Source organism: Ammodytes marinus (genome assembly GCF_949987685.1).
Source record: "Ammodytes marinus genome assembly, contig: scaffold_32, whole genome shotgun sequence".
In the NCBI taxonomy this organism is placed as follows: Eukaryota; Metazoa; Chordata; class Actinopteri; order Uranoscopiformes; family Ammodytidae; genus Ammodytes; species Ammodytes marinus.
In genome coordinates, this window is record NW_027648335.1 from 453,813 (window position 1) to 474,247 (window position 20,435).

Below are 20,435 nucleotides of genomic sequence, written 5' to 3' on the forward strand. Positions count from 1 at the left end.
TTATAGATAGATTAATAATTCGATTTTTTATATTTAATTTGCAGTGGCTTTAACAATGAATAGAAAATAACATGTTGTACAAGGAGGAAATGTTAAATGTAAATTATCTGCTTTTTCTTTAGGAAATTTGATCACATCACCTGCAAAGATCTGATCCATTCAGGATCTCCTGCTCTCTACCGGCTGAAACCAGAGGAAAAGAACACTGAAACTTTAAAAAGAATGACTCTTGGTAAAAAAGTTCCAAACGTAATAAATAAAACCATCTTGCTTGTGGGTGAAACGGGAACAGGAAAATCTACTCTGATCAACGCTCTGGTGAACTACGCCATGGGAGTGGAGTGGGAGGATGATGTCTGGTTTCAGATTGTAGAAGAAAAGGAAAAGGAGGAGAAGATAAAGGAAGAGAAAGAGGACAAAGAGGAAAATAATGAGGTGAAAGAGGAGAAGAAAGAAGATGAAAATAAAAGTCAGTCAGAAAGTCAGACATCAGATGTGATCATGTACGAGATCTTTGGTTTTGAAGGTTACTCTCTGCCCTACTCTCTGACCATCATCGATACTCCTGGATTCGGAGACACCAGAGGGACCGAACAAGATGCCAGAATCAGTGAAGGATTACTGGACTTGTTCAACTCAGATGACGGAGTTCAGGAGATTAATGTGGTGGGTCTGGTGATGAAGGCAAGTGAGAATAGACTGGATGACCGACTGAGGTACATCTTTGATTCAGTGCTGTCTCTGTTTGCAAACAACATTGATAAGAACATTGTTGCCCTGATCACACACTCCGACGGTGTCACACCTGAAAATGCTCTAAAAGCTCTAAAAACTGCAGAAATTAAATGTGCCAAAGATGAAGAAGATGAGCCTCTTCATTTCCTCTTCAACAACCACCAGAGCAAACAGAAAACAAAGAAAAATAAGGTTGGTTTAAAACATGCATGGGACTTCACAAAGGAACAGATGGGTGAATTCACTGAGTTCCTGAAAGAAACTGAACCTCAGAAGCTGATGAAAACCATTAAAGTGTTGAAGGGGCGAGTCAAGCTGACAGCCTGCATCCAAAACCTGCAAGAGAGAGTTAAGTTTATTGAACTAAAACAGAGAGAAATCCAACAGACTCAGGAAGGTCTGAAGAAACATGAAGAAGAGATGAAGAGGAATAACAACTTCAAGATAGAAGTCGATGAGGTCTACAAAGACCGAAGACTAATCGATGCATGGTGGGATACTCGAGCTGTCTGCTGCACAAAGTGTGAGGAGAACTGTCACTATCCTGGATGCACAATTGCCCTTACTCCCTCACTGTGTGAGGTCATGAAAGATGGTCGCTGTACTTCATGTACCGGCATGTGTCCTGTGTCAGATCATGTGAAAGACACCTGGAAGTATGTGACCAAGACAAAAAAAGTTTGGAAAACCGAACAAGAGCTGAAAGAGAAGTACGAAAAGGGTAAAGCAGACAAAACAAGCTTTTTGGAGGGTCTTCAGAAGAAAAAGGACGAACTTCAGACGGAAAAAGATCAGTGGCTGGAAAAGTCTTTTGAGCTTGTTCTCAGACTGGAGCAGAACGCCCTCAAAGTTAATTCATTGTCCACTCTCGTCCACCTGGACTTCCTGATTGAGAAGATGACGGATAAAGGAGACAAAGAGAAGGTCCAGAAACTGGAAGAGATGAAAAGTAAAATGGATAAAGGAACCGAATCCGGATTGTGGTACAAGTTTGGTAAAGCAAAGAAGTAGGTGGTTTATCATGGTGAACAGAGAAGATTAGAGTCAAGGGAGATCCAACTGTAATTATTATAATTTAACTATAAACATTTGCATTTGTTAAAACTGATTTCGATAAAAGTAGAGCGGATGAAGGAACCAGATCAGGAATGCGGTATGCTGTTGCTGGTAAACTGACAGCAGCTGGTAAAGCAGTAAAAGGAGTTGTGATGGGGAAGTAGGTGAACTACATAATCATGAGTAAACTGTTGTGTAGAAACAAATGTTTCCAAATCAAATGTCTGGTTAAGCAAAAAGGTGGACTACATCACTGAGAGCAGACAAAAGGAGCCAATGGAGATGTAGTTGAGAACTTTTAATCATGATTTGTTCACACTGATTTGATTTAGTTCCCTGAGGTGAATTAATGAATAAAGCTTCATAAATAGTTTTTACTATTTGGTATAATCTATAAGAATCTTTATATCAGCCTAATAACTTTAGTTTGATTCAATGTATGTTGTATTGTTTAGAAAGGAACATGTGAATTTCCTCTGTTGTGATTTAGAGGTTTTGCCTTTTTTTCTGTCGCAAGTTTTGGCTGATTGTAAGACTGTACACCCTATCCCTACCAGCCTCCACTTAACCAATTAAGATTGTTCCTAGAGGCCTTTATTCGGGCTTGAAAGGAAGAACACTAATAATAGAAGTAAGAGGTGCTTTATAGGTGGTGTTGAGTCTGTTTATCAATAAAAGGGTTTAACAAATCTGTTATAATCATGTTTTTATATTTTTAAAGATATTTTTGGGCATTTTTATGCTTTATTGATAGTGTAGAGACAGAGTTGAAATGGGGCAGAGAGGGGAGTGACATGCAGAGGCTGGAATCGAACCCGGGTCCGCTGATGGCCGAGGCCCATGGGGGGGACGCCCTACCAACTGAGCTAAGGGCGCCCCCTGTTATAATCATGTTTATATAAAATGGTTTTATATTTGTAAGACAATATTTTATGTTGATGGGAAACTAAATACATGTAAACTCATTGTAAAGGAGTTCTGCCTGGAGTGGGGTTGAATCCTCCTCCTGTGTGTGTTACAGCACAGGTGAGGTGTTGTAGGAAACGAGGTGTGGGACCATGTGAACCAAGATCATACAACACCTTGAGTGAAAACATTTACAGCCTGTGTTGTCTATAGTTAATGTGTGTTAATTCTAAGTGATATAACCACAAAGGGGAGACTGCTTTTCCCCAGTCATATCTGCATGTCTGTGTATCACTGATGATGGCTTCTGTTTATAATCAATAAAGATCTACTGAGAATCAGAATATTGTCTCATCTGGTATTTTATTAACTGCACTAGACACAATTATATTTCAGTTTCAACACATATTGAGTCTTCACTGGATTATCAGCAAGTTTTTTAGCCTAAAAATGTGTTTGCCTTTTTCACTAAAACATACAGTACTTAACAATTGTTTGAGTTGATAAAGAAACACAGACCAACATTAGAACTGATGTTTCATTTAAGTCTCTTGGATCTCAATTAAATGTTCTTAATAAATAACTAAAGATTAAAGATTTAAAATACCGATTTGATTCTGTTTTATCCTGTTTGGTTATTGTTGTAGGACACAACTATTTACATTTATACAGATTTACTCTTTGCGTCAGTAATTTAAGACTCAAAACAGAAAACTGACATAGAAACATCTTTATAAAAACAAATTGATAGACATAAAAGATATATTTTGGACAGAATTAGAATGAATATTTAGCATTATATGTGATTTTTTGCATCTGGTAGAAACAACAATACTTTTGGAAATAAGTGAAGGATGATTTTGTTGGAATTGTTTGAACATCTACGTCAAATATGACATAGCATGGTCAAGCAGCTTTTCAATATAAGAAATAATAAGCTAAGGAGTGTGATCACTGACAATGTAAAACCTGTTTGTTCTCTAAGTAAGAGAGAGTGTTTGCTGACCCCTGTAGTTGAGATATTAACACATTAAAACACTGGAGCACACAGCAGTGTTCCCACTGAGTTTCTCTGCTTCTCTGCTTATTTTCAATATGTTTTCATTGTTTGTTATGTTAGTAATGTTTTATTATTTTAAACTGTGTGAATTAATTAGTAATGATATCACATCAAGTTTTTATTTGAATGGAGAAGACAACCAGCATTGTGTCCTTTTGTCCAGCAGATGGCGGCAGTGTATCAGAAAAACAGAAAGGAGATGAGCAAGACCAGTGTGTTGATGCATTGCATTTAGAGGACTTGGGGCCTATCCGAAAAGTATTTTTTGCATAGGAAATTTCCTTTCCTATCGAGATGAACTGGAAGTACTCGGCGGATAGGTGATCCGAATTCTCAAAATGCTTAGGGAAGGCATAGGAAAGGAGCCTCGATTCATCCTTTAACCCTCCTTTAGCATAGGTTACTCCGGACCAACCTATGCGAAAGGAAAGGAGATAGTGGTATCCCATAATCCTTTACGGCGGCAAGATTTAAAGCAACCGAAAGCAACAGGCCACCGCCGGAGTTTACCGACTCTACACGAATACGAACGAGAGGTAAAACAGAAGAGAGGAGAAGAGAAGAGAAGAGAGGAAGATTTAACTCGGCTAAAACAAAATACCCCCCCCCCACACACACACACACAGGCTAAAGATAATAAAGAACTCATAAAAGACCAACATCATAATAGTTATTTTCGTAGCACATAATTTACACCATAAGAAAATAAAATACCAACTTCACATTTAATGAAGTTACTGGGGGCAGGTCATTTCAACATCAACATAAGTGTAGCCTCTTTTTATTCCACGTGTGAATTGGGATATATGGGAGTGATTCTCACTCTGTTGGCGACAACCTGATTAAAATCAATATGAAAAGAACGCAGGGATCAAACGAGCGCTTGTTGTAGTCAATTTTCGGAGAATAGTGTAGTTTCACGTCAGCAATACTCGCCGTCGCGCAATGACGTCGGTTAGGAAAAGTGGAGTCGAATTCATTTGAAACAGCGCTGTCCTTTCCTATGTTCGATAGGAAGCACCTTTCATCTCTCCTTAACCCCGATGACGTTTAGGGGTGAAGGTATAGGAAAGGAGGCTTATAGGTTAGGAGATTGGACTTTTCGGATAGGCCCTTCATCTTTTTTGCCTTTGCAATATTGCCATTTTGAGTGAGCTGAATCATTTAATTTGACCACATAAAATGCTGAATCACTGATCATCTTAATTGAAAATCTGAAATATTCTTAAACTTTCTGCTCTTAAATTTAAATATGAATAACACAAGGTCATATAAATTATACAATAGTAGTAAACACTTAGAAATCTGATCGTGAGCAATAATCAAACTGAGAAAAACAAACCATTGACACAATCAAGTCAATTAAAAAGTAATCTGGCAAGTGTTGCTTCTTAACATACCATAAATGTGTAGTAACTTTGCCAATTCGCCTGTGAGAATGCTCCAAAGGTAAAGGGACAGATAAAAGTGTTCACTAAGCAAACTAAAAATATGTATATTGAATATATTGTTTTTTGTAATTTAAGTCATATTAAGTTATTTTGTGATAAAGTTTTGCTTGTTTTGAGGTAGAGTTGTGGTTTTTGGGGGACATAATTGGACACTCACTTCCATAGAATGTGTGATTTTAGCTTGGTTGTAAACTTTGAATAAATGAGGCCTTTTTATGTCAACCTTGCACATCACAGTATGTTCTACAATAGTGTCCTATTGTAGAACTCGCATTATGTAAAAACTTCCTTTGACCACATCAAATGCTGAATCGTTGATCTTAATAGAAAAATCTATTTTATTATCTATATTATTCTTGAGCATTCTGTTCTTAAATTGACAACTCTGTTAACAACACAAGGTCAAATAATGGCACAACATGACAAAATATTAATATTAAGTGGCCATTATTAAAGTGGACACCAGTCATCAGCTTACCTTAACTTTGGAGACTCAAGGCCCCAACTCGACAGTATCCAGCAGAGAAGGCCGTCCATTAGTGCCTGCAATGGCAAACAAAAGAACCCGGTTATCTTAGGGTGTATTCACACTGGGAATGTCCCCTAGTTCACTTGCTTAGGTTCAGACCAAATAGAATTTAGATAGATTTTGTTTGGTGTGGTCCACTTTCATATTGCCCCTTTTGCAAGTGAACCAGCATTACGAAGCAAAACCACACGTGATCTGAGGTCATTCATTCATTGGACAGACATTCTAGGGTGGATAGAAGCAGGAAGTACGAAGTGAAAACTGCGAAATTGTTAACAATCATGGAGATATTGCGATCGTGTTTATTTTGTGCCTATCGGCAAGTAACAACTGTGCTTCAGTAAAATCTGTAGGCTAGACTGCGAGTCATGTACGTTGTAGAGAGAGGAAGGGGGGGAGGGGGGTGGACTACTGCATAATATACAGTTTGATATATGGGGTTAAAACTAATAGATAAATAGGCTTACATCTAGCCTATAAATAAAGAAGAAACCCATCAAATTATTGTTGTTTTATATGGTTATAATATGTAGGCATATGTCAATGCCTACGTAGTATTATTTGTATTATTGTTCACAATGGAAGTTTAAGATAAGATAAGATAAGATAAGATAAGATATACTTTATTCATCCCAGCAGGGAAATTCACATGCTACAGCAGCCAGCATACACATACACAGAACACAACACAGCACATATAGGCCTATCCCCACCCAAACATGAGCATACATACATAGCCAAGATTAGAAAGTGGTATGGTTAGTCTCTGTGCATAAGTAGCTGTTACTCGTAGATAACAGTACACAAATAATAGCTCTGCCAGTGCATATGATATGATAAAAAACAAAAATTATGCTAAAAGAAAAAGCAATCAAGTGTGCAATTATACATGTGCAAAAAATGCAAAATATGCAGCGCAGGCTAAGGTTTAAAAGTTCAAATGTCCTCTGTCCTTACTGAAGGGGGAGTCATTATAAAGTGCAATTGCAGTAGGTAAAAAAGTGTTTTTGTTATCTGTTATTTTTGCAGCTTAGCTGCCGTAGCCTCCCACTAAAAACACTCCTCTGTTTACACACAAGACTGTGTAAGGGATGCATGTTATTGTCCATAATGTTCAACAGCTTCTGTACCATCCTTCTCCCCATCACCACCTCCAGGGGCTTTCAAGTTTAAAAGATGATCGCATACAACGTGCAGTTGTCAGCAAAAATAAATAAATAAATCGTTGGTGCCTTCACGTAGTCCTTGATTAAGAGGATGCTGGCTCTTGCTTAGGCTAAACAAGGCCTGCCAATTCAACAGCCAACCACCGAGACAGCTAACAAGTTGGGGTTGCACCAAAAAGCAGAGCAGCAACAGTACTACTCTCTTGGAGGACGAGTGTATCAAAGTAGACAGTGACACAGACCCTTTGGAATGGTGGAAATGGGGGCCTTTTTTGGAACACATTCAGAATCTCTAGTCAATCTAAATAAGCACTCTCATTCTTTCCCTGTTTTGTACATTGGGTCAATGTAATATCCTTTGTAGTTTATCTGAACTACAATATACGTTGTCATTTAATAAATAAACACCGGTAGAAAAGATACCTGGATGCTCTACTACATCCGGTCCGAATTTTTTGTGTGTGTTACATCACATGGACTGAGCCTCCCAGTGAAAACAACCAGCGATGAGACGGATATATAAGCAAGGGCCAGGTTCAAGGAGCAATGTTAGGATTAAATAAATAAGTAAAAGTATGTCCCAATCATAGCATACTGCATCTAAATTACATACTTTTTATAATCAGCTGTATGTTAGAATAGAAAAAATGCGATTTGGATCTCGAACTTGAAACTTGAGTTTCCCTGCAATCACCTGATCTGTCTCTCCCGCCCTCCTCATTACATGTCCTCTGCTTTGTTTGCTTAATGTGTCAAGCCCATTGTGTTACCTGCCTGCATTTCTGTTTCTGCCAGTAAGCCTCTCTTCTTCATTCCATGCTTTGGCATGGCGTGCCGGCTCAAATGTAACAACAGTTACACCCTTCTATAAATAGCCTATTCTACTGAAAGTGAATTCCATCAGCCTGGCCGTGTGGTTATTACATAATCTGAATCTCATTTATCACCCTCCATTTTTATTTGTATTTAACTTGATTCCTACATCAGGTTTTGAAGCTGCCAGTCTGATGCCCTTAATGATTTTTTTATACTAAAAAAACCTAAACCTAAAGCCTAAAACCTATTTAGAGAGAGAGAGAGAGAGAGAGAGAGAGAGAGAGAGAGAGAGAGAGAGAGAGAGAGAGAGAGAGACATGTGCGACAGCAGGATTTTCCACACTGGTTTTTCATCAGCCAATCAACTCCCGCTTGAATACCAAGACACACTTGGCCGCTTTGCCAAGCAAGCTGCCAACTGTGCCTCTCCCTGCCGCTCACTGCCTGCCACTCATTGTCCTAAAACATTGCCTTGCCAGCAATAAACAGCTCTAACTTGAACCACAATCTCACTTGTTCTGCTCCTTTTGACAAGTCATCACATATTTTATTAAGGAAGTTCGGCTTCACTTGGTATTGTGTGTAACACATTTTAACACATTTTATTATCCAATGCTGCCGAGTATGAATTTGGGTCCTTCAGGATAAAGTTATCTCTTATCTCATGCCATTTTCAGCTTGTGGCAAAATGCTGATCCTTGTGAGGAAGGAAGGTGCATGGACAGGTTTTTCACACTTTTGTATCGTCCTATTTAGGCAAGGCAAGTTTATTTATATAGCACAATTCAGACACAAGGCCACTCAAAGTGCTTTACAGGGGCAAGATTAGAATACATAAAACACATTATAAAACATTTAAAAGCGATTAAAAGAAGCAAATAAAATAAAAATTGCAAGTTAAAATGGAGACACATTATAAAACATTTAAAAGCTAATAAAAGAAGCAAATAAAATAAAAATTGCAGGTTAAAATGGAAACAAAAAAGTCTTCAGACTCGATTTAAAAGAACTGAGAGTTGCAGCAGACCTCAAGTTTTCTGGGAGTTTGTTCCAGATTTTTGGTGCATAATAACTAAAAGCTGCTTCTCCTTGTTTAGTCCTAACTCTAGGGACTGTAAGTACCTATTTACCTGCACTATAATAGTATAATAGCCCTGCAAAGATTAATAATCTCAGCGAATAGAAATGCAGACGTCAGACACAGCACATCTGCAAACCAACCAATGTCCGGTATAGGGGGACGTAGGTATGTCATGGAAAGTTCTTTAGTGCACTTTCACAACTGCAACCTAAGCAGATCAAATCTATACAGTGGATAAAAAAATTAACCTTTGTTCCGACTTTGGTGCAGAGTTTTGGGTGTGAAAACTCCCTTAGTCTAAACCAAATAATTAAGTTAAAGGGTGACCTTGTTTAAAGGTATCCACGTGATTTCGGAGAAATGGTGTGACGTCAAACCACTAGTTGAACAGGTTGTGAAGGGAGGGAGGAGATTCTATTTAACCGCATAAAGTATGCCTTCATTGATGCCCTGAGGGAAAATACAGGAACTCTAATACCAATCATCACTTTGCATGGATTTAATATGTTCTTATATAACCACATTTAAACATCCATTCATTCACAATACAACAATATTTAACAGTTATTAATTTATAATGCAGCGCAGAGAAACAGTCCACACATTTAACTGCAGTATGGTCTATACCAAATAATGTAAGTAAAAGATTGCCCTTGTTTAAAGGATTTTATCATCACATGATTTCACAGAAATGGTGTGACTTCAAACCACCAGTTAAACAGGATGTGAAGGGAGGGAGGAGATTCTATTCAATAGCATAAAATATGCCTTCATTGCCCTTAGGGAAAATACAGGTACTCTAAGGCAAGTATGTTTATACCAATCATCACTTTGCATGGATGTAATATGTTCTTATATAACCAAATTTTTAACATCCATTCATGCACAGTACAATTTTTAGCATTTTAAATAATTTACAATAAAGCGCAGATGAACAGTCCACACTGTAGAGAGCCTCACCTGTGTCTGTCTCTGAAACAGTTTCTGTGAAATCATGTGACCGGAGCGTCCACCCTCCTCTCCACTGATATAAAAACTCCTGCAGCATCTCTCTGTCTCAGTGCCCCGGATCATCGTGAAGCCAACAACAAAGGTAAGAACTCTTGAAACATAAATGAGGAAATACTTTAAAATGTCAACAACAGGAAATAATATTTGATTGTATCTAAAGCCTTTGGAAACCTGGTATAAAATAGTAAAACTCAATATGTTAAAGTTGTCTAAATAATTTTTGCAATAATCTAATTGAAAATGTATTATAAAACTTAGTTTAAAAAACTGCTTTTTTTACTGTCTAGACAAGGGGTGTGAACGTTTACAAAAATGTCTAAACAGAACGGTTACACAACAGAATTTTTTTCATGTGCACGGTTAACCGTGACATCATTGTCTTTGTCCGCACCCCCTACCCACCCAGCCCGACGGGGACTCCCCGTGTGTGGGAAATAGTTTGTTATTTGTGACGTGAAATTAATGAATCCGTGTCTCCAAAGCATTTTGAAATATTTTTCAAAACTTTATATAAAAATAATAATTTTGTTTATTGATTTTTCCTAAGCGGTTAGGATTTACTAACAGGTTACACATGTCCACGAGCACACCCCTAGTCCTGTTTGACAGGACTGTGGGTGCGGCCGTATCAAACTATCTGCATCGAACAATTGTTTTTTTTTATAGAACGTTCTGGCAGAGAACTGCTGTGATTGGTTCAACATGCTTATTGTTTAATAAGAACCAGAGCATGGCCCGCCTTATCAACCTCTTTAACTACTAGGGTTGTGTGGATTTGGGTTTACGGAGGCTTTAACATAATGAATAACTAAACACACAAACTTACATTAATTTGATTTGTTCATATCTGATTATTGGAAAATAAATTAAATTACATGAGTTGAAGTTAAAGGTCTATTAGGTAGAAATTACCACAGTGATTATTTGTGGTTTGTAACATGCAGGTTGATTTTAAAATCAGTGTAGGCGGTGTTTTTTCCCCCTTTAATCACTTCAGTTATGAATCATTATCTAATAACATTACAGTTGACAGGAGCTCACTGACTTGTTTTTCCTTCATCCAGAGAACTAACAAGGAGCCCATCCTCCAGCTCCTGTGAAGCCGTTACCATGGCCTGCTCGTGAGTATTTCATGGTTTTATTGTTGAAATGCATTAAGGTGACAACGCTGTGATGTAACAAAAAGTCACATTTAGTAAAAACTAAAAAACTAGACTTTTGTATGTTTCTTCACAAATCGAATGTTGACAGTTTCCAAAGTGCCAAAGTGAAACATGCAGAGATTATGAGTGCACAACTTTTGGAAACCTCTCTCAGTATAATAACAGCCTTAACAACACCATTGATATTATTACATGTGGATTTGCTGTAAATTAATCCTTGAAATGTTGACTATGCAACATTTTCATAAGCAAAGTCACACAAAAGTAATCCGACTCAATGATCACTTCTCCCTCACTGGAATGTGTGGTGGTGTGTTTCTTGTGTTTACAAAACAAAACGATAGTTACGTATGTAACTACGGTTCTATGAGTTTCGGATGACTGGATGTTCCATCGCGCGCATGCGCAGGTCGAGATCTTTATACCAACAAAGTCACCTGTGACACCTGGGTGACCCCGGGAATGTCTATATATTCCGGAGGTCACCAGAGGTTCTGTTCCAATTGGATCTTCTCGCGGTATCTGAGAAGTCTGAGTGACAGAGAACTCTGGCGGTCATCCGGAACTCATAGAACCGTAGTTACATACGTAACTATCGTTCTATTTCGTTCCTACTGACCGCCAGAGGCGGTGCTTTAGCACTGGATGACTTATACCAAGAAGGTCACGAAGAGTACTCACCAATTGGGACTTCGCCATGTGCCATGCACCACTGTGAAACCAACTTCCACCTGTTTGCATAGAGCCATGTAGTGGAGAGTGCCCTTGAAGTTAAAAAGGTATGGACCTCTGACTGGTCGCAATACGTCAACAGTGGGTCCTGGCTACCAGGAGCCCCACGCACAGCTGCAGGCGCCCGAGTTCGGGTGCCACATGTGTCCGCCTACCTGAGACAGAAGGTCCTGTCCCTCTGGAAGGCACCAAGGCTCTCCTTTGAGGAGTTTTAGTAACGCTGGGATCCATGGCCTTCCTGGCCAATGTGGAGCCACCAAACGTAGGCTGTAACTGCAATGCTGGACCCCGTCCAGTGTTGCCAGTAACAAAAGAATTGGAGGAAATGCATAAAGCAGGCTGACTGGCCAAGCATTAGCCAGAGCATCCTGTCTTAGGGGACTGGTCCTCTCCATCTAGGAGAACCCAGGGGGACAGTGGGTCGTCTCTTCGGAAGCAAAGAGATATGCCACTGCCCTGCCATACTTGTCCCAACCATGCCTACCACCTCCGGATGGAGTCTCCACTCTCCGGGGGGTGGCCTTTGTCTCTCGCTGTGTTCCAGACACCTGGAACATGGACAGCTTGGATAATGATAATTAGATAATGCTGAGGTCAGCATACTTATCAGTCGAAGAAAGAGGCTGTATTCCAGCAGCCTCCATTGCATGAAGTGCTGAGTAGCTGCTGAACGGTAGCTACGCACTTTGGAGAAAGGCAGGCTCGCATGGCCGCCGAGTCGAGCACCATCTGAGCTGTAATAGTGACAGGGATGCTGCCACACACTGTTTAATATACGCAGAGCCAGGGACGGCCCAAACGGAAGAACTCTGAACTGGTACACCTTGCCCAGAAATGCAAAGGGGAGGACCACCTGTGACATTGGGCAGTAGGGACTTGAAAGTAGCATCTTTCAGGGCTATGACACAACCCAGTCCGCCTGAGCGATAGACTGGAGGACACCTGCAACACGCAGCATGTGGAAAGGAAGAACCGTGAGGCACTGATTCCGCCCTCTTAGTCCAGAACGGGGCGAACCCGCCCCACTTCCTGGTACCTGAAATTCGGTTGAGTAGAACCTACTGAGCATCGAGTAGCACCCCCAAGGACTCTGGGCGAGGGCGGAGGCTGGACGCCGACCTCCTGGCGCCTGAAATGCAGACCGTAGCACAGTGTTACGGCGCTGTTCAGAATGTGCTGAGAAGCACTGGCCCCTTGATTGTCCACCTGAACGTGGTTGAAGCTATTGGCACGTGGTACCTCTGAGGTTCCCGGCCTGGAATCAGGCAGAGGTGCACGTCGCAGCGTGCAACTACTGTCTAGCCTGGTCAACCTGAACACTTCGCACCGGGCCTGAAGAGCAGCTGGCCGAACGTCTGGCCTGGGATCACTGGAAGAGAACGGAGGGTCTGTCAACACACCTCCGACTGGGACGACTGCGCCAGCCAACCCTGGCGGCGCGCCACGTCACAGTTGACATCAACCTGCCTAGCTCCCTAAGTCATAATGCAAAGTCTGCAGTGAAGCATCACTGAGGGTCCGTGCTGAGTGACCAGCACCTGACCCCTGTATGGTTTGCGACAGAGCCAGGACTATGTGAGAAAGCAAATTCCCAAGATGGCCCACACGGGCAGCAATGCCGTAACTCCTAGTAAGGAGGTTGTCTGTAATCCGGCACTGGGGCCGAGGGCAGCGCACATCGGTTCTCAGAGCCTCGTCTGGGGAGACAACCAGGGATGCTATAGCAGGCTCAATCGGAGCTAACCAGTCCAAGCCCTAACTATCAGCATTGTGCATGGCTGCCAGAGTTCTGCTGTCACTAGTGTGATGGGAGAGAGCCCTTAAATCTGGCCAGCATCTACGGAGCTCTGCGAAGTAAGGCTCAGAGGGAGGCACACAGAAACGGAGGATTGAGGGCCTGCCGAAAAAAGGCATTCGCAGGTGCAGATGAAACCAGAGCTTCATCTAACCCAGGGGTGTCCAAAAATGTTTCACTGAGGGCCACATACAGAAAAATCTACGAAGGGCCGGGCCACTTTGCAAAAATAACACATTTATCAGGACATGTAGCTGCTCTGATGTTTAGTTTCATAGTGTCTTCGTAAATTGTAATCCTTCTACACGGCAACACTTTACTTGCACATTAAACAGATACATTCCCCCTCTTGTTAAATGCCATTGATACACCCAGTGTTTTCTGCTTTTGCGTCCAATGTCCAGCTGGGTGAAAATAGTAGCCAGCCGAGATCCCGTCCCTCCAAGGGGGGTCCGGGAGATTTTTTTAAGTTTTTAAAGTGAAATGCATGAATCTGGTGCACTTTGAGAGGAAAATTAAGAGGCTAAAGCTGAAGAATTGTATATGAAAAAAATGGAGACACTGTGTCAGATGAATTGGAAGCTATTGGAGAAGGACACATGGATTTTCCATAATAATATTAATTTAAAATAAAATATTATGCAAGGTCCTCTGGGATGGGCTTGGTGCTCTTTTTCTTTTATGGGACATATTTCTCTGTAATATAATGAGTGCATTTAAATTATTAAAAAATTAAAAGGGCCATATTACATTATATTTTTAAAATGTGCTACGGGCCAATCAATCAGTTTTGACACCCCTGCACTAGTGGGTTAACTAAGAAATGCAAAAAAATATATATATATACAGTATACACTCAACAAAAATATAAACGCAACACTTTTGTTTTTGCTCCCATTTTTCATGAGATGGACTTAAAGATCTAAAATTCATTCCAGATACACAATTGTACCATTTCTCTCAAACATTGTTCACAAATCTGTCTAAATGTGTGATAGTGAGCACTTCTGCTTTGCTGAGATAATCCATCCCACCTCACAGGTGTGCCACATCAAGATGCTGATCTGACATCATGATTAGTGCACAGGTGTGCCTTAGACTGTCCACAATGAAAGGCCACTCTGAAATGTGCATTTGTTTGCTTTATTGGGGGTCTGGGGACTCAGAACCAGTCGGTATCTGGTGTGACCACCATTTGCCTCATGCAGTGCAACACATCTTCTTCGCATAGAGTTTATCAGATTGTCAATTGTGGCCTGTGGAATGTTGGTCCACTCCTCTTCAATGGCTGTGCGAAGTTGCTGGAGACGGCTTATGGTGGAGAAATGAACATTCAATGCACGAGCAACAGATCTGGTTGACATTCCTGCTGTCAGCATGCCAATTGCACGCTCCCTCAATGCTTGTGGCATCTGTGGCATTTTGCTGTGAGACAAAACTGCACATTTCAGGGTGGCCTTTTATTGTGGACAGTCTAAGGCACACCTGTGCACTAATCATGATGGCAGATCAGCATCTTGATGTGGCACACCTGTGAGGTGGGATGGATTATCTCAGCAAAGCAGAAGTGCTCACTATCACACATTTAGACAGATTTGTGAACAATGTTTGAGAGAAATGGTACAATTGTGTATCTGGAATGAATTTTAGATCTTTAAGTCCATCTCATGAAAAATGGGAGCAAAAACAAAAGTGTTGCGTTTATATTTTTGTTGAGTGTATATATATATATATATATATATATATATATATATATATATATATATATATATATATATATATATAGGGGAGAACGGGGGAATCTGAGGCATCGGGTAATGTGAGCCACCCCCTGTATCTAGGCAACGGAAAACATTTGTGGTCATTTGAGATATATGTTTTCAAGCCCCTCTCATTTCCCCATGGCCCTGAAAGAGAGGACCTCATGGTGCTGTGGTAAGCATGTTTTTTTCACCAAAATAGGTATTTTGCATGTAAAAGTAAATTTTCTTGCTGTCAACTTAATCAACTGTTGTGCCAAAGCAAATGTATTCACGTAGAAAAACTTCTATCATACGTGTTGATGAACTACCAACATATAAAAACCATGTGATGATATTAGCTAAAGATTAACCTGAAATGCTAAGAGAGGTAGTTTTTTCTCAAATTGTGGTGGTGGGGGAAAGTGAGCCAAATGCTGTGGGGGAAAGTGAGCCACTGTCTCACTTCCCCCCACCATGAGGCACAAGTTAAGTTTAGTCTTAAATATATTTTAATGTAATATTACATAACATATGTTTTATTTTAATGTCATACACATTGTAGAAAAGCCATCATGCCAAGGAAATACACCAGGAAGATGACTTGGGGCAACCACACTGAAAGAGCACCTTCTCATCTTTCCCTGTAACCTTCAGGGCTGGAATGTAGAGTAGGCCTAGTTATGACAGGCTGATATTATAATCCAGTTGGGTCTTCTCCTGTGTTCTGAGTTCCAGGCTGTTCAGATCAGATTGATTCAGATCAGATTCTGGTTCTGATTTTCCTATGCTTTGACCCCCAGACACTAGCTGGCTCTAAGGGTCCTGTGTTCTGACCCCCAGACTGTGTTCTAATCTAACTGGTTCTATCTTTCATTTGAATCTTATTAAAACCTTTTGAATTATAATATGTTGTATTTGATTTTGTTCAGAGTTACTTTCAAGTGTTTAGAAAATTTGCTTTGCCTAATTGACCAAACCCCATGATTCTTTCACTAATCCGACATTAGTTCTGGAATGTGTGGCTAGCTTTCAGGATTCTAACTGTTACAATATATGTTGTTATGGTAGTTTCAGAGTGGAAAAAGTAAGTGGTTCACTTTACCCCCTTGATTTTTCTGGTCTGGCTCAGTTTACCCCACAGCTGGGGTAAAGTGAGCCACATGACAACTTTTTTTAAAACAATCATATTTTCACTGCCCTTTGTCTTGAAAAAATTCTGCTAATGCCCATTTCTAGGAAACACCCTGAATTAATGGGAAATGTGTAAATTTGAGTGATAAATCATTTTAGCTCGCTTATTACATTATGCAAATGTAAAAAGTGGCTCAGACCCCGTTCTCCCCTATATTTTTTTTTTCAAAGGGCCATATTACATTATATTTTGGCCCGCGGGCCGTAGTTTGGACACCCCTGATCTAACCCCATACTTGGCAAGTCACGGACGGACACTGACCCTCTAGCCGAGCTGCCCACCTGTAAGAGGTTACAGGACGCAGATGTGGACAGCATGTCATCCCCTGAGTAGGAAGGATGCCCAGCCGCAAGGTTACTCACTGCAGCTGGTACCCTGAGCTGGTTGGAGGCTAGCAGGAGAGCTTCTACCTAGCAAGCCTCAGTGCCTGAGGCATGAAACTACAGTTCATGCATGGGTTATCTGACAGTGCTTCCCTCAGGTGCTCAACCCCGAGACCTGCAGGGCCCTTGTCATGACCATTCTCCACCGTAGGGAGGCCATGAAGGCATCACAATTATGGTTGTTTAACATGTCAGCAATTCAGCAGGCTGGGCTAAATGAATTAGTAGCCTACTCACCCTGGCCTCAGGCGTAAGCACCAGAGCAATGGAGCGACACCCCTAAAAGTAACCGTGACGGCGACTTTAGGAAGGCCTAAGCTGCCCACTGTCGAGCCAATTAAAATATGCATCCGATTGAGTTCTGCAACCGGGCTTCAGGCGAGAGCAACCGAATAATACAGCGGCGGTGTAAATCTATGCCGCCCACTGGCGAGCAAGTTACAGTAGGCTAGGCAATCGAGCTTTAAGCGAGAGCGCACCCACGACCCCCTAAATAACACAGTTCAATTGAATTCAGTTTATGTAAGAAGGGGACAGTGCAAATTAATAAACCACATGATCATACATGGGTTAAAAATGCTAGAATTAGCCAAAAGGTGATATTAGCTTTCGCGGTAGCCGGCGGCTACGCGTAGCCTTCACACTTTACTCACCCCTTACCGGCCGCAGCCAAAGTCGAACGAATTGCAAGTCGCAGCCTTTGGTGGACAAAGTCATATCGAAGCACCAACCCTTAGGTTACAAAGCTACTTGCGACAAGCTAATGGTATATTATCACACAACAAATGTGTGTGACCTGCTAGTCCGCGAGAAGATAGAAGGAACGAACAGAACCTCTGGTGACTTCTGGAATATATAGACATTCCCAGGGTCACCCAGGTGTCACAGGTGACTTTGTTGGTATAAAGATCTCGACGCACGATGGAACATCCAGTGCTGAAAGCACCGCCTCTGGCGGTCAGTAGGAACGAAATAGAACCAACAAATGATACTATGTAGAATACAGCCAGAGAGAGGAGGACTGTGCAGATTAACACACCACCACACATTCTAGTGGGGCAGAAGTGATCATTGAAAGGGATTGTTTTTGAATGACTATAATTGTTACATATTGTGCCTATAAGACCAGACTGTAAAATGTGCCCTAACTTGTCTTTCCATCCAATTCAAATGTTTCAGCTTTTACTGTTTTAAAATGTGTATCTCCTTTTTATTAATTCGATTTTTAATATTTAATAATTGACTTGAAATCTATACATTACATTTAAATGTGTAAATTATCTGCTTTTTCTTTAGGAAATATGAGAACATCACCTCCAAAGTTCTGATCCATTCAGGATCTCCTACTCTCTACCAGCTGAAACCAAAGGAAGAGAATAATGGAACTTTGAAAAAAATGACTCTTGGTAAAAAAGATCCAAATAAAATAAATAAAACCATTTTGCTTGTGGGTGAAACAGGAACAGGAAAATCTACTCTGATCAACGCTCTGGTCAACTACGCCATGGGAGTGAAGTGGGAGGACGATGTCTGGTTTCAGATCGTAGAAGAAGAAAAGAAAAGTCAGTCAGAAAGTCAGACATCAGATGTGATCGTGTACGAGATCTTTGGTTTTGAAGGTAAAACTCTGCCCTACTCTCTGACCATCATCGATACTCCTGGATACGGAGATACCAGAGGCAATGAAAAGGATAAGATTGTCAGTCAAAGATTATTTGACTTGTTCCGCTCAAAGGAAGGAGTTCATGAGATGAATGTGGTGGGTCTGGTGCTGAAAGCGAGTGTGAATCGACTGGATGAGCGACTGAGGTACATCTTTGATTCAGTGGTGTCTCTGTTTGGAAAAGACATGGAGAAGAACATCGTTGCCCTTATCACACACTCCGACGGTGTCACATTTGAAAATGCTCTAAAAGCTCTAAAAGATGCAAAAATTAAAAGTGCCAGAGATGAAGAAGGTGAGCCTCTTCATTTCCTGTTCAACAACTGCCAGAGCACACAGAAAACAAAGAAGAAAAAGGTTGGTTTAAAACATGCATGGAGCGTAACAGAGGACCAAATGGGTGAATTCACTGAGTTCCTGAAAGAAACTTCACCTCAGAAGCTGAAAACAACTGTTGACGTGATGAAGATACGCGTCCAACTGGAGGCATGCATCCAAAACCTGCAAGAGAGAGTTGAGGAGATTGAACTAAAACAGAGAGAAATCCAGCAGACTGAGGAAGGTCTGAAGAAACACAAACAAGAGATGAATGATCCTAAAACCTTCATGGTAGAAGTTGATGAGCCCTGCAAAGAGAGAGAAACTATCAGAGCAAATTGGTATAATAAAGCTTACGTCTGCAAAAAGTGTGAGGAGAACTGTCACGAGGAATGCAGATGCAGAATACTCAGCTGTGACGTCATAGAAAAGGATGATAAATGTAATACATGTAAAGGGAAGTGTCACGTCTCTCATCATAAGAGAGTAAACTGGATGTATGTGAACACAACAAGGAAAGTTCGGAAGACCTTACAAGATTTGAAAGACAAGTATAAAGCTGACTGTGACGATAAAAAAAGCCTTCTGGAAGTCCTGAAGAAGAAAATGGAAGATCATCAAAAAGACAAAGATCGGTGGCTGGATGAGTCTTATGAGCATGTTCTCAGACTGGAGCAGATCGCCCTGAATGCTAATGCCCTGTCCACTCACGTCCACCTGGACTTCCTGATTAAGAAGATGAAGGAGAAAGGTGACAGAGAGAAGGTCCATAAACTGGAAGAGATGAAAAGTAGAGCAAATGAAGGAACCAGATAAGGAATGCTGTGCAAGTTTGGTAAAGGAGCAGAAGGTGGTAAAGCAAAGAAGTAGGTGAACTACTTCATGGTGAGCAGACAAGATTGGAGATACAACTTTAATCATGATTTGTTAACACTGACTTAGATAAAGTTGGATTAATTTAAATTTAATTTTTGTGGTTGTTGAAATTTAAATAAATTTTGTACTTTGACTATTTACAAAATTCTCAAAAGGTATGTAACCGTTAGGGATGCACCTAAGGTTCGGCCGACTAAAACGGCAAAATAAAAAAAAATTGGTTCAGGGAGACGTTACCGTGTATGCCTGTTCACGTCTAGTCGTGAACACACTGCAGGAGCACTTCTGTAATGTGCGTGCATGAAAATGTCTGGTGTGGGAAAATATTTTCAAACTAGAAGAAAAACAGTGCAGTGCAATGCTTTAAGCAGTAAATTAAACTCCAAAAAATGGGGGAACAAATCTGTTGTTGAAATATCTGAATACCTGCTAAACACCACACAAAGTCATTAATAAGCTTTGTGACTCACAACTGTTGAAAATCAGGTTTTTGTAATATGGTGATACATTTGTAAGACAATATGTTATGTTGTTGGGAAACTAAATATAAGTAAACTCATTGTAAAGGAGTTTGGCATGGAGTGGGTTGAATCCTCCTCCTGTGTGTGTTACAGCACAGGTGAGGTGTTGTAGGAAACGAGGTGTGGAACCATGTGAAGCAAGATCATACAACACCTTCAGTGGAAACATGTACAGCCTGTGTTGTCTATAGTTAATGTGTGTTAATTCTAAGTACTATAACCACAAAGGGGAGAATGCTT

At 40.7% G+C, this 20,435-nt stretch overlaps 1 protein-coding gene across 1 annotated transcript; it reads left to right on the top strand.

Annotated features, from left to right (window-relative positions):
* Nucleotides 1-9,879: 9,879 nt before the first annotated feature.
* LOC307270723 (uncharacterized protein) lies at nt 9,880-20,223 on the top strand. Its single transcript, XM_080054608.1, has 3 exons — nt 9,880-9,892; nt 10,875-10,931; nt 18,114-20,223. Exons 2-3 carry the CDS (start codon nt 10,921-10,923, stop codon nt 19,612-19,614), a joined length of 1,512 nt encoding a protein of 503 aa, XP_079910734.1. The 5' UTR covers nt 9,880-9,892; nt 10,875-10,920; the 3' UTR covers nt 19,615-20,223.
* The last annotated feature ends 212 nt before the right edge of the window (nt 20,224-20,435 follow it).